Consider the following 13,159-nt stretch of genomic DNA (forward strand, 5'->3'; position numbering starts at 1 on the left):
AAAAAAAAAAAAGAAACACCCCCACCACGGGGGGGGGGGGGGGGGAAAAGGGTTTTTTTTAAAAAAAAAAAAAAAAAAAAAAAAAAAAAAAACAGTTGTTTTTTATTTGTCTAGACTACTTTTGTAACATTACAGATGGTACATTTACACACATAGTATCAAATTAAATTTATTGACCGAACGAAGTGAAGGTCTATGTTTTAACTGGACCGTTTTGCATTTGGTTTAGATGTCTGTATGTATGTTCCACTATAACTCCTGATTGTCTGGTCTGATTTTGATGAAATTTGTTACACATCTTCATTAAATCAAGGCACGTTGCTGATTGAACTTTTTTTTTAGATATAGGTACCTACTTACATAAGATGTGTAGATAGTTTTATTTGTTTTGATACATAATTATGTATTACGTAGGGTTACCCATTCATACATAGGATTACCCAGAAGACATTTTTTCAAAGCAGGTCATTTTTCTAAATCCTAAATTTGTCCAAAATTCAAATAGGTACCAAGTTAAACAATAATTATTGTCAATATGAAAGGATGTTATTGTTAAAGTCTCAGCTTAGGCAAAAAAATCCGAGTGAGGTCTACAGTTCACAGAAACACTAGTTTTATTAAATTGTAAAAAATTCATTATTTCAGCCAGTTGCAGCATGTGCTATGCCAGTGATGAAAGGGTGGCGAGTGAAGACCAACTCAGAAATGACACGTAGAGCCAGGGAAGGTGTTATGGAGTTCTTGCTGGTCAATCACCCTCTGGATTGTCCTATTTGTGATCAGGGTGGGGAGTGTGATCTGCAAGATCAGAGCATGGCCTTTGGAAGTGATCGCTCACGATTCACTGATATTGACTTTTCAGGAAAGAGGTAAGTTTTACAGGTTTGAATAGTAGACATTGTCCTAGGGCCAAGGCAATTGTTCAAAGTACTAACAACCTCTGTGACCCAGTGGGACTTACACTAGGGTTACACGTCAAAGGTCCTGGGGTTTGATTCCCAGCAGGGTCTTTCTTCAAAGTATCAACAGGCATTGGATAGGGGTAGGTATAAATCTGAAAATGCCAGCCTAGTTAGCTAAGTTGGTAACAATTCTGCCTTGTAAGCGCTAGGCCACGGGTTCGATTTCTGCCCAGTGCAGATTTTATCCTGAAGTGGTAATGTCTGTTCTTGGAATGGCTGGCTTTCTCCTGTCCTGTCTTCCTTCTCTCTTCGGTTTTGGGATGATAAGACCCACTACTTTTGTAACATTACAGATGGTACATTTACACACAGAGTACCAAATTAAATTTATTGACCGAACGAATTGAAGGTTTATGTTTTAACTGGACCATTTTGCATTTGGTTTAGATGTCTGTATGTATGTTCCGCTATAACTCCTGATTGTCTGGTCTGATTTTGATGAAATTTGGTACATATCTTCATTAAATCAAGGCACGTTGCTGATTGAACTTTGGGGCCCCAAAGTTGAACTCTGTTACAATCTTTCAAAACTTTACGATCCCCCAATACAGTTGCCATGCATATCAATACATATTCATATGCGTGGCAAGTCAAGATGGTAAAACCCTATTGTTCTGTTTCAAAGGTTCAACATCAACCAAAGGTAAATCTTTTGTTTCATTTAAAAGGTTCAAACTGAACCATTCTTTAATTTTATTCTTTAGAGTGATTGACAGGTTTTATAATAGTGTCACCTCATTTTTTTTTTTTTTTTTAAGATATAGGTACCTACATAAGACGTGTAGTTAGTTTTATTTCTGTTTTGATACATAATTATGTATTACATAGGGTTACCCATTCATATTTAGGATTACCCAGAAGACATTTTTTCAAAGCAGGGCATTTTTCTAAATCCTAAATTTGTCCAAAATTCAAATAGGTACCAAGTTAAACAATAATTGTCAATATAAAAGGACGTTATTGTCAATATAAAAGGACGTTATTGTTAAATTCTCAGCTTAGGCAAAAAAATCCGAGTGAGGTCTACAGTTCACAGAAACACTAGTTTTATTAACTTGTAAAAAATTCGTTATTTCAGCCAGTTGCAGCATGTGCTATGCCAGTGATGAAAGGCTGGCGAGTGAAGACCAACTCAGAAATGACACGTAGAGCCAGGGAAGGTGTTATGGAGTTCTTGCTGGTCAATCACCCTCTGGATTGTCCTATTTGTGATCAGGGTGGGGAGTGTGATCTGCAAGATCAGAGCATGGCCTTCGGAAGTGATCGCTCACGATTCACTGACATTGACTTCTCAGGAAAGAGGTAAGTTTTACAGGTTTGAATAGTAGACATTGTCCTAGGAATTTTTTTTATTTTATTTTATTTTTTTTTTTTTATAATTTTTCGGTTTTCATTAGTTGTTCCGCTTTGAGTGCCCTTGTAAAGGCCCCAAAATAGGTTCCAACCGTCAAATCCCGAGGGATACAAGGAGCTCACAAAGTCTAGGTATTGTAGGAACCGTAAATACCTACCTGGGGAATTGTCCTCTAGGCTCACAGGAAAAGAAAAATCAGTGGTATCGTCCCGAAATCGAAGAGAGAAGGAAGACAGGATAGGAGAAAGCCAGCCGTTCCGAGAACGGACATTATACCATCAGGATAAAATCCGCCCCGGGCGGGAATCGAACCCGCGGCCTAGCGACGCACTACCAACTAAGCTCTCTAGGCTGGCAGGTTTAAGTTTTAAACTCTGTTCAAGCAATCCAGGGTGTCTACCAGACTGGAAAACCGGGAAAAGTCAGGGAATTTAATGGAGACTGGAAAAGTCAGTGGAAAATCAGGGAATTTCACGAAAAAGTGCCAAAAATCGAAAAAAGTCAGGGAATTTTTCAAAGCCTAAAAAAAGACAAAGAAAGTTTTCAAATAAAAAAGTATGCAACCATGAAGGGGCAACATATAATCTCTCAAAAATTTCGCCTGCGGCGCTGATATTCTGTCTCTTCATGAAAAGTTTTGGGAATATTTCAAAGCCCATAAAACGAGAAAAAGACTTTGGTCAGTAAAAAAAGTATGCAACCTTGAAGGGAGCTACTTAAAAGTTTTGGGAATATTTCAAAGCCCATAAAACGAGAAAAAGACTTTGGTCAGTAAAAAAAAGTATGCAACCTTGAAGAAATTAAAAAAAGTATGCAACCATGAAGGGGCAACATATAATCTCTCAAAAATTTCGCCTGCGGCGCTGAAATTCTGTCTCTTCATGAAAAGTTTTGGGAATATTTCAAAGTCTATGAAACGTGAAAAAGACTTTGGTCAGTAAAAAAAAGTATGCAACCTTGAAGGAGCTACTTAAATTTTCTCGAAAAAAATTTCGCCTGCGGCGCTGTCATTTTGTGTTTATAGGAATGTATTGGGGGGAATAACTATACTCGTCTTTTACACGTATTTAATTACATAAAAAACTGACACATGATAAGCTACAGGTTACATTCTTACTGAAAAGTTTCACCTGTGGCCCTGAAGATTACACCTTTGACAAGTCTGCTTCTCTTACTATTGTAGACCAAAATCTTCAAAAAATTCGCCTGCGGCGCCAAATTTTGTGTTTTTGATAGCTCACCGTCGTATGTATGAAAGCCAAAGTTAAACTTTAGTTTAACTTAAGACGAACAATGTTGCCAATTTCATGTCATTTCTTGAGATAACTGGCTAGATTTCATGAAATTTGGCAAGATTTTCATTTCAAGTTAAACTAAAGTTTATCTTTAGACTTCATACATACGGCGGTAAGTTTTTTTTTAAATTAGAGACCAGAATTTTCGCCTGTGGCCATATTACATATTTATTATATTTCAATTTCGTTAATTCTGGTTTCTATAAATTGTAGCTCACAATTTTCAAAAATTTCGCCTGCGGCGCTGCTCATTTCCCCCTTTTTTGTGTTAACCTTCCTCCCCCCAGGATATGTGAATGTGTAGACTGTATAATAACAAACTTCAGATTCATGCTTTTTAAAAAAAATTCTCCTGCCGAGCTGAAGATTAGGATTTCCATGAGACTGAATTTCTGAAGATTTTAGACCAAAATGTTCAAAAATTTCGCCCTGCGGCCGCTGTTATTATATTGATTATTGTATATCTAAAAAAAAAAAAAAAAAAAAAAAAAATGCCAGTAGCGCTGTGATAGTAAATACCTATTGGGGCCCAAAAAGCCAGATCCAACCCCACGAGAAATGGCTTGTAGTATCTTGGAGGTCATTATCCTTGGTCAAAGGTCATTGTATCTTAAAAAATTGGGCCTGCGGCCGCAGTTATTTATGGTGAATGGAGACTCAAGACCTTAACCTAGTCGGATGTGCAAAAAAAGATGAAAAAAATTTAGCAGGGCCCTTGAGAACATTGCTTGGAAAAAAAAAATGGCTGCGGCGGCAGTGGGAATAGGGTGGAAAATCTTGGAAAAGTAGACTGGAAATTTTGAAAAATTGGACTGGAAAACCGGGAAAAGTCAGGGAATTTTATTTTTCAATTTTGGTAGACACCCTGCAATCTGATTGGCTGAAATTTTTTTCAAATCAACCAATCAGATGGCTTAATCCGAGGTTAATCCAAATACGCTCACTTGCGGCCCAGGCCATTACATAATTAAACCATTTGTACTGAAGCTCTCTTCACGATTTTCGTGGATATCACAGCATTACTAAAAACCTGTTTGATTGTAATGTTATTTCCTCTCTCTCTCTCTCTCTCTTCTTTAGTCGCTACTCGATTAAAGTTATCCTTATGAGGTTGAGTGCACCCCGAACTCCAAGCATAGAGCCGAAAAAACTTCGACACCGCCGGGAATCGCACCCGGGACCTCCGGCGTACAAGTCTAGTGTGATACCAAGACTCAAAGTACTTTTCAGCCAGCCTAGTTGGTACCGTGTCTGCCTTGTAAGCGCTAGGCTTCGGGTTCGATTACCGCCCGGGGCGGACTTTATCCTGAAGGGATAAGGTTCGTTTATCCCAAAGGTCTCGTACTGTCAATGTAGTTGGGTGAGCTGGGCAATGGAACAGGTGATGCACATCGTGAGGTCCTGTGTTGCATTGGTTGCACTTGTCTTGGATGTTGGGATCAAGTCATAGGAGACCAACCAGACCTTAGTTGTGCTAGTCTCGCTCTGGTTTTCCTTGGTAGTTCCTTTTCTTATTTTGCTATAGGTGGGGGAGCTTCATTTGGGACTTTATTCGGTTCTGCTATCCTGCCTTCCTTCTCTCTTTGATGTCGGGACGATAAGAAATCGAAGAGAGAAGGAAGACAGGATAGGAGAAAGCCAGTCGTTCCGAGAACGAACATTATACCATCAGGATAAAATCCGCCCCGGGCGGGAATAGAACCCTCTCTGTTGTCAAACCTCTTAAAAAAACTACCTACTTCTATTTGTTTTCAGGCTCATGTTGGATTTCAAAGCCAAATGCGAAGTGTACGAGGCGGAAAACAAGAAACTCAAAGCTGAACTCACCCAGAGGGATATCAAACTGAAAGAAACCAACCATCTGCTTAAGGAGGAATCTAAGAAACGTGAGCTCATGGCGAAGAAAGTGGAGAGTGTCATGCAGTCTCAGTTACAACAAGCGATTCATATGATAACTTCGGATGTGACCCATTTACACGTAAGTGATTAGAATAGAACATAACCTAAAATAAGAAGAGAATAGGTCTTCACTTGACTAATTCTCTTCTTATTTTAGTATTACTTAGTACTTGAAATGGCATCCCGATTCCAAAGTTTAGAAGACTCACGAGCTTATTTTACTTCAGCAACCATAATTATCGCGGCACCAACAGGAATCAAATTTTTTCCGCAGTGTAAACAAGGTCTTATGTATTTGGTACAGAATAGGTGAACATTTTATAATAAAACCTTGCTTATGGAGGCTTTGCGACCTGCATCGGTGGCGACAGACATCTGGAGCTTTCAATGACATCACGGGTCTATCTAGGTAGATTAAAAAAAGTGCATTTTCCTATCGGCAACTGCACACTAGTATTCAGTTTCCAAAAGCTAGACCTTCGATACTTGGGAATGTCTTATCGTCCCGAAAGCGAACGGGGAAGGAAGACAGGATAGGAGAAAGCCAGCCGTTCCGAGAACGAACATCATCATACTCAACTTCCTCTTGCTTTACTTCCTCTGAATCTTGAGATTCCATCCTAGTAACTGTTTGTGAATTAAATCTCAATAATAAAACTTATTACCTTTTGCAATGTTCCTATACAAGTGTTCTCACTAAATGTAATTTTTCAAGTTTTCTTGTCTGTAATAAATCCTCGAACTGAGGTTTCCTAGGCACATCTGACGATATCAATGGGTTCCGGATTTCAATAACCTGCGTTTAAAGAACTGATTTTCAAGCTGAATTCTGTGAAAAACCACCGTCGAGAAATTTACGGAAAAATGGAAAAACCGGGAGAAGAGTTTGAAACAAAATTTTCAAATATAATTTATTTTTCCGCGCCATTTTTCAAGGTTGTGTTTAAGGCTCGTTCACAAGATGTGTTTTATGACATTGTTTCATTACAAATTTTCATCAGTAAATGGTTTCTTTAATTGATCCTAAGGGCAAGAAAAACCTAGACCCTTGACAAAAGGAGTGTGTCTGAAGGCATGTGATGTGTTCCAATCAACTCGACCCTAAATGTCGATAGAAATTAAATTTCAGATCTATATTTCAAGACCTATCATTCTTATATGCAAAGGCTAGGTCGGGGGTTCAATTCCCGCCTTGGGCAAATTTTATCCCAAACAAAGGTTCGTTCTTGGAACGACTAGCTTTCTCCTAACCTGTCTTCCTTTTATCTTTGCTTTGGGGACGACAATACCTTAGCAGTCACAGTTCACACAAATGGTCGGACAGTTTCCAAACTTCTGGGTACTAGTTTATAGTTTTGCTTGTTACACATGAGTATTCCACATTTCTTCTGCACAGCTTCCCCTGCACACAATGATGTTGCTACTGGACTGCCTGGTTGACATACATGAAACCGTTGCTTGGTATTGTACTCTGGTTTTATTCTGCACTCGTGCTCATGTCCCCATAGTATGAAATGAAAGAAGCTTGGAATACTGTCCTCTGCAATGTTCTTGACTGTGCCACGCTCTGGTCGGTTCTGATGTAATACCAAGATGTAGATGATATCTTTATCATCAGTGGGTTTCATGTATTTCACTTTATTGTGTTTGATCATATTGCATAATCTTTCATCCTTGACATACCCTAACCCAAATATGGCAACTTTGGTCTCATTTTTCTGGATAATTAAAGGATTCAGAGTTATCTCATTCAGATTAGTACACTTTCCAAAATAGTTGACCAGTCCACTGTTACTAACAATATCTAATGCAGCTACAAGCTCAGGCCCTGATGGATCATCATGATTGCCATTGATTGTGAATACAGGGAGTGAAATGTTCAGGTTAGGATCCATGTAGTTGACATGGTCATTACACATGACTAGCTTTGGATCACTGATCACATCTATAAACACGGATCTGTCTCCAATACAATACTTACGCAGTGTTTCCAAGCATTTCTTCAAAGTAGTTGGTGAAGGTTTATTAATATGAAATAGATCTCCACCAAGTAACACCATATCAACCTCTTGATCTAATGCCTGCTCCAGTATCTCTTCAAATGAAACAAAGCTATCATTTCCCCTCTCCCGATCAGTCTCTAGATAACCGAGATGAATATCGGAGGCAATCATGATTCTGATTGTATTTCTATCATCATACTCAACTTCCTCTTGCTTTACTTCCTCTGAATCTTGAGATTCCATCCTAGTAACTGTTTGTGAATTAAATCTCAATAATTACCTTTTGCAATGTTCCTATACAAGAGTTCTCACTTGATGTAATTTTGCAAGTTTTCTTGTCTGTAATAAATCCTCGACCTGAGGTTTCCTAGGCACATCTGACTTTATCAATGGGTTCCGGATTTCAATAACCTGTGTTTAAAGAACTGGTTTTCAAGCTGAATTCTGTGAAAAACCACCGAAATCGAGAAATTTACGGAAAAATGGAAAAACCGGGAGAAGAGAGAAGAGTTTGAAAGAAAATTTTCAAATATAATTTATTTTTCCGCGCCATTTTTCAAGGTTGTGTTTAAGGCTCGTTCACAAGATGTGTTTTATGATTTTTTTTATTCATTTTTTTACCTCTCCAAATCGATTTATCTCAGTATCTATAAGCCGTAGAAGAAAAAGAAAAATTCAGTTGGTCCTCATTTTTCCTGCTCTATGACTTTGAAACATCTCCCAAGTAAGCGCAACTGATCTATTGCAACTCCTCCATTCAATTAATTTTTATTTTTTGTTGTTTTACAGAAATCAAATGAAAATCCTTCATCTCAAAGCAAGAGCAACTGCAAGAAGATTTGGAAATGAAAGAAATAATATATGCTCCTCTACCCACCCACCAACCCGCCAATTTTTATTATTAATTAAACCAAAAAAGACCAATAATATTTTTATAAGCAAGAGCAACTGCAAGAAGATTTGGAAATGAAAGAAATAATATATGCTCCTCTACCCACCCACCAACCCGCCAATTTTTATTATTGTAATTAAACCAAAAAAGACCAATAATATTTTTATATAAATATCCCTTTTGGGCCACATAAATATCCCTTTTGGGCCACATTAAATGAGACCAATAAATTTTATTAAAATAAAAAAGGAAGTGGCTTTTAAAGCTTGATTAGAATTTGAAATTTCATTTTAATATTAGGTATTTTCTTTATATGTAATTGTATATTTGAGTACCTACCTATCTTATTTTAAATTGGTGTACATTGTTGTAATATAGACTCAAGTATAAATATTTGATAATATTTTTTATCTCTACAAGTTTTTTTTTTTTTTTTTTATATAGACTCAAATTTAAAAATTTTATAAAATTTTTTTTTTCTTCAAATTTTTTTTTTTTTTTTTTTTTTTTTAGTAGATTTTCACATGTCAATTTTATTATTTTAATTTATAAAATCATTCGAAGTACATAGGTTCATTATTTTTAGCTGGGAATCACAGTCACATTCCCTCTATTTAAATATGGAGAAAACTGTATTTTGCTTAGGGGAAGGTTGGGTAAAACCGTATGGTCGATAAAACCGTACAGTCCTACTTTCCAATAGAACGAGTGGCGCTATCTATTAGGGACTGGTAGTAGATTATTGTACCAATCGTTAGGATGTAATGGAGGAGTTGCAATTGGGAAAATATTATTAATAAATCAATATCACGAAAAAGTACGAAGCTAGCCAGTTATATACATAGCTCACCTACATCACCCTCAAAGTGAAAGTACCTATACGGTTTTACCCAACCTTCCCCTACTGGTTGAGTGCCAAAAGTCTGTGGTTTCCAGCCAAAGAACAAATATGCCACCATTTCAGTACAAGTTTTATTTTAATAAAGTAACTTTTTTATATTTTTAAAATTTGTATATTCATAAAATGGTGTTTTCTGTTGTTTTATTGTAGGGTGCTATTTTTTGCTCTATTCTCCTGGGCTAGGATTATGGAGAGAAAGAGAGAGAAATGTTAGAAAGTGGCCTTGTCGTCTAGTGTTTACTTTCTACTTTAGAAAGTAGCTGCTCTGTTGAACACCTACCTATAGGTACTTTGTGTGTACTTTCTCTAAGTATACTTTCTTCCTATACTTTTCCAAGTGTATACTTTCCAAGAATTCCATGTTGTTCGTACTTTCTTTTGAAAACAAAAAGTTACAAGCTCCCTTCTCTCTCACTCTCTCTCTCTCTCTCTCTCTCCTCGTTTCCTTTCCCCTTGTCTCCTCTTTCTCCATTAGAAATTTTCTCTTTCTCTAATTCTCTCTATCTTTCCCCCTTTTCTCCCCCACTGGAAAAACTCCCCTCTTTATTTCTCTTCCCCTTCTCCACTGAAAAATATCTCTCTTCTTTCCTCTCTCTCTCTCGGCCGGGGTAGATGATTTGGGAACCACTGGACGAGGGTCCGACATGCAGGTAAGCAAGGGGACAAGGTTTAGGTAGTAATGTGTCAGTGAGCTATTGTAAAATAAGGAAATGGAACTAGTAGCCGTAGCATTTCCTTACAGCTATGTATGTCATTAATCATAGGAAAACTCAATTGTAACCAATAAATGATACTTTAAGGGAGCTTTTTTTTTTATTATGGGTCTGGTTGCTCCTCTCTTGTGAGAGGTTATGCAATTATATCACTGCGACCTTTTTAGATCTATTGTGACCAGTGTTTTTTCCCCTGTCTACCTAAACTGGTCCTTGGGATAAGTCCGGTTATGGCAGATATGGGGTTTCAATTTCCTAGTTTACTCCGGCCAGAAGTCAGTCCCCTTGATGAGAAGGGTTAGATTCTGTTGAGAAGTAATTTTCAAAAAAAAAAAAAGACTCTTTGGTCTTACGTGGGCACTAGTGGACAGAATAAATAAAGTGCATCTAAATACTTGAATTTGACATATTCAAAAGTAATTTTACAACATGCTTTGCATATTATAACCTTCCTACAGGCAGTCCTATTGTGTACCTCATGTCCTGATAAATTTCTCTCACCCAGGTCTTGATTCACACAATCCTTCCACCTTTTCTTAGGCCTACCTCGCCCTTTTCTCCTCCTCACTTCCATTCTCTCAACTCTTTAACTTTAAAAAAAAAGACTCTTTGGTCTTACGTGGGCACTAGTGGACAGAATAAATAAAGTGCATATCTAAATATTTGAATTTGACTTATTCAAAAGTAATTTTACAACATGCTTTGCATATTGCTGTGGTTCATAGCCTTCCTGCTGTGGTTCCTTGACCTTCCTGCTGTGGTTCATAGAACTTAAGTGATAAAGACTAGAAATCAATTGAAATTGGACCTCCTCTTCTTCCTGGCCTTTTCCTATTTAAATAGGGTCGCTAAAAAAAAGACTCTTTGGTCTTACGTGGGCACTAGTGGACAGAATAAATAAAGTGCATATCTAAATATTTGAATTTGACATATTCAAGAGTAGTTTTACAACATGCTTTGCATATTATAACCTTCCTGCTGTGGTTCATAGAACTTACGTGATAAAGACTAGAAATCAGTTGAAATTGGACCTCCTCTTCTTCCTGGCCTTTTCCTATTTAAATAGGGTCGCCGTTTCTTGTCAGTCTCTTCCAGGCAGTCCTATTGTGTACCTCGTGCCCTGATAAATTTTTCTCACCCAGGTCTTGATTCACACAATCTTTTCACCTTCTCTTCGGCCTCCCTCGCCCTTTTCTCCTCCTCACTTCCATTCTCTCAACTCTTGTCCAATCATACAAATTCAATTCAAGCTGAGATTTTTCACAATTTCCGAATTAATCAACCTCAGTGGTGAAGTGACTAGCATGGTGGACTCTGGATCTGGAGGTTGGTGGTTCGAGTCCTAGTCAAGTCATAAAATTCAGTGTAGTGTATTAAGCGAGGAACAACATTTGTGACAAGCTTTTAACACAATTTTTTTTAACTTCCGAATTATTTCAGGTGGGGACCTACGTGGAGAAGCTCTTCCTATCCGAACTCTCAGGCAACGTGATCGACCTGTGCCCCGTGGGCGCTCTCACCTCCAAGCCCTACTCCTTCACAGCCCGGCCCTGGGAAACTCGCAAGACAGAGAGCGTAGATGTACTGGATGCTGTGGGTAGTAATATCATTGTGAGCACACGTACAGGGGAGGTTCTACGGGTATTGCCCAGACTTAATGAGGTGAGTCAAATCAATCAATCAATCAATCAATCAATCAATCAATGAATCGACCAATCATCAATCAATTTTTTTTTACTTGTAATGCCGCCACTGGTCGCTACTTTACCCACTCGGCCACAGAGGTTACCTTCAATTTCCCCGTGTTCAGATAGGATCGACGTTTTTCGTCAGCTTCTCAGTCAAATCGATGATTTTATCGAAGTGTTTCACCTCTGAAAATATTTTCCTTTCACTTTTTTTTTAATATGAGTGTTTCACCGCCGTTTTTATTTCGTAGCAATGAAACAACTGCTACATTAGACACATGTGGTCTTTGTCGTAGTATGCCTCTCAGCAGATGGGCGATCATTGTGAGCACACGTACAGGGGAGGTTCTACGGGTATTGCCCAGACTTAATGAGGTGAGTCAAATCAATCAATCAATCAATCAATGAATCGACCAATCATCAATCAATCAAATCATCCCATCTGATGAGAGGCATACCACGGGACGGACATGCTACGACACATACCTCATGCGTCGTTTCTATTTCGTAGCAATGAAACAACTGCTACATTAGACACATGTGGTCTTTGTCGTAGTATGCGCCTCTCAGCAGATGGGCAAGAAGAGACACAATATTTCCCATTTAGGTGCTGGGTCAACACGAGAACACCAGAAACTAATCCTTTGAAATAGTTGATATCGAAAAACGTGTGCAATTTTTTTTTTTATGGTGGGGATCGAACCCGGGACCTTTATTTTCAATGTTCTCCCCCACAGGATATCAATGAGGAGTGGTTGGCAGACAAGGGCAGATTCGCGTACGATGGTCTGAAGAGACAACGACTGTTGACCCCGTTCGTCCGGAACTGTGACGGTCAGCTGGTAGCTACTGAGTGGGAAGATGCCCTCATTGCTGTCGCTCAGAAACTACAAACTAGCGAGGTACGTAAGCTTTTTTTTTAAACATAAAAATGGCCGATTTCATTTCGTAGCTATAAAAGACTAGAATAGAATATAGGTCCCTTGGTTATCCTTAGGCTTGCCAAACGTCCCGAATTGGCCGGGACAGTCCCGAATTTCAGGGGGTGTCCCGGCGTCCCGTTCAGTTTTTCATTTTGGGGCGTTTTGTCCCGAATTTCCGTTTCTGTCCCAGAAAAAATTCGGGACGCGTTTTTTAACTTTAAAATTAGGTACCTACCTCTATAAATCAGAATTTGTTCTTAACTTGTCTTGTTTAAATTTGTCATGCTTTCATCAGTTTGCTCTTCCACTTCTTTGCTAAACCTTTATAAACGAGAAAATGTTGTATTAAACAGCCTTAAACGAAAAAATGAGCTGGTCCCTTGGATTCGCGGATTTCGCGATTATGTTCGCGGATTTCGCGATTTTGTTCGCGGATTTGGTGATTATGTTCGCGGATTTCGCGATTATGTTCGCGGATTTCGCGATTATGTTCGCGGATTTCGCGATTTTGTTCGCGGATTTGGCGATC

General features: G+C 38.3%; 3 protein-coding genes and 1 pseudogene across 3 annotated transcripts in view; 3 read left to right on the forward strand and 1 right to left on the reverse strand.

Moving 5' to 3' along the window:
- LOC103507324 (double-strand break repair protein MRE11-like) overlaps positions 1 to 8,032 on the reverse strand; it is a 12,731-nt gene extending 4,699 nt beyond the window's left edge. The window contains exon 1 of the mRNA XM_026822218.1: positions 6,826 to 8,032. Within this exon, the coding sequence (XP_026678019.1) occupies positions 6,826 to 7,756 (931 nt within the window). The 5' untranslated portion in view covers positions 7,757 to 8,032. The remainder of the gene's footprint in view (positions 1 to 6,825) is intronic.
- Positions 1 to 8,396, forward strand: part of LOC103507323 (golgin subfamily B member 1-like) — a 28,448-nt gene extending 20,052 nt beyond the window's left edge. Inside the window, exon 18 of the mRNA XM_026822230.1 lies at positions 8,303 to 8,396. Coding sequence (XP_026678031.1) covers positions 8,303 to 8,362 — 60 coding nt within the window. The 3' untranslated portion in view covers positions 8,363 to 8,396. The remainder of the gene's footprint in view (positions 1 to 8,302) is intronic.
- A 1,506-nt stretch (positions 8,397 to 9,902) lies between these two features.
- Positions 9,903 to 11,726, forward strand: LOC113466633 (annotated as a pseudogene).
- A 278-nt stretch (positions 11,727 to 12,004) lies between these two features.
- LOC103507325 (NADH-ubiquinone oxidoreductase 75 kDa subunit, mitochondrial) overlaps positions 12,005 to 13,159 on the forward strand; it is a 19,681-nt gene continuing 18,526 nt past the window's right edge. The window contains exons 1-2 of the mRNA XM_026822212.1: positions 12,005 to 12,082; positions 12,445 to 12,609. Coding sequence (XP_026678013.1) covers positions 12,005 to 12,082; positions 12,445 to 12,609 — 243 coding nt within the window. The remainder of the gene's footprint in view (positions 12,083 to 12,444; positions 12,610 to 13,159) is intronic.

This window comes from Diaphorina citri, unplaced genomic scaffold (assembly GCF_000475195.1).
Source record: "Diaphorina citri unplaced genomic scaffold, Diaci psyllid genome assembly version 1.1 scaffold305, whole genome shotgun sequence".
In the NCBI taxonomy this organism is placed as follows: Eukaryota; Metazoa; Arthropoda; class Insecta; order Hemiptera; family Psyllidae; genus Diaphorina; species Diaphorina citri.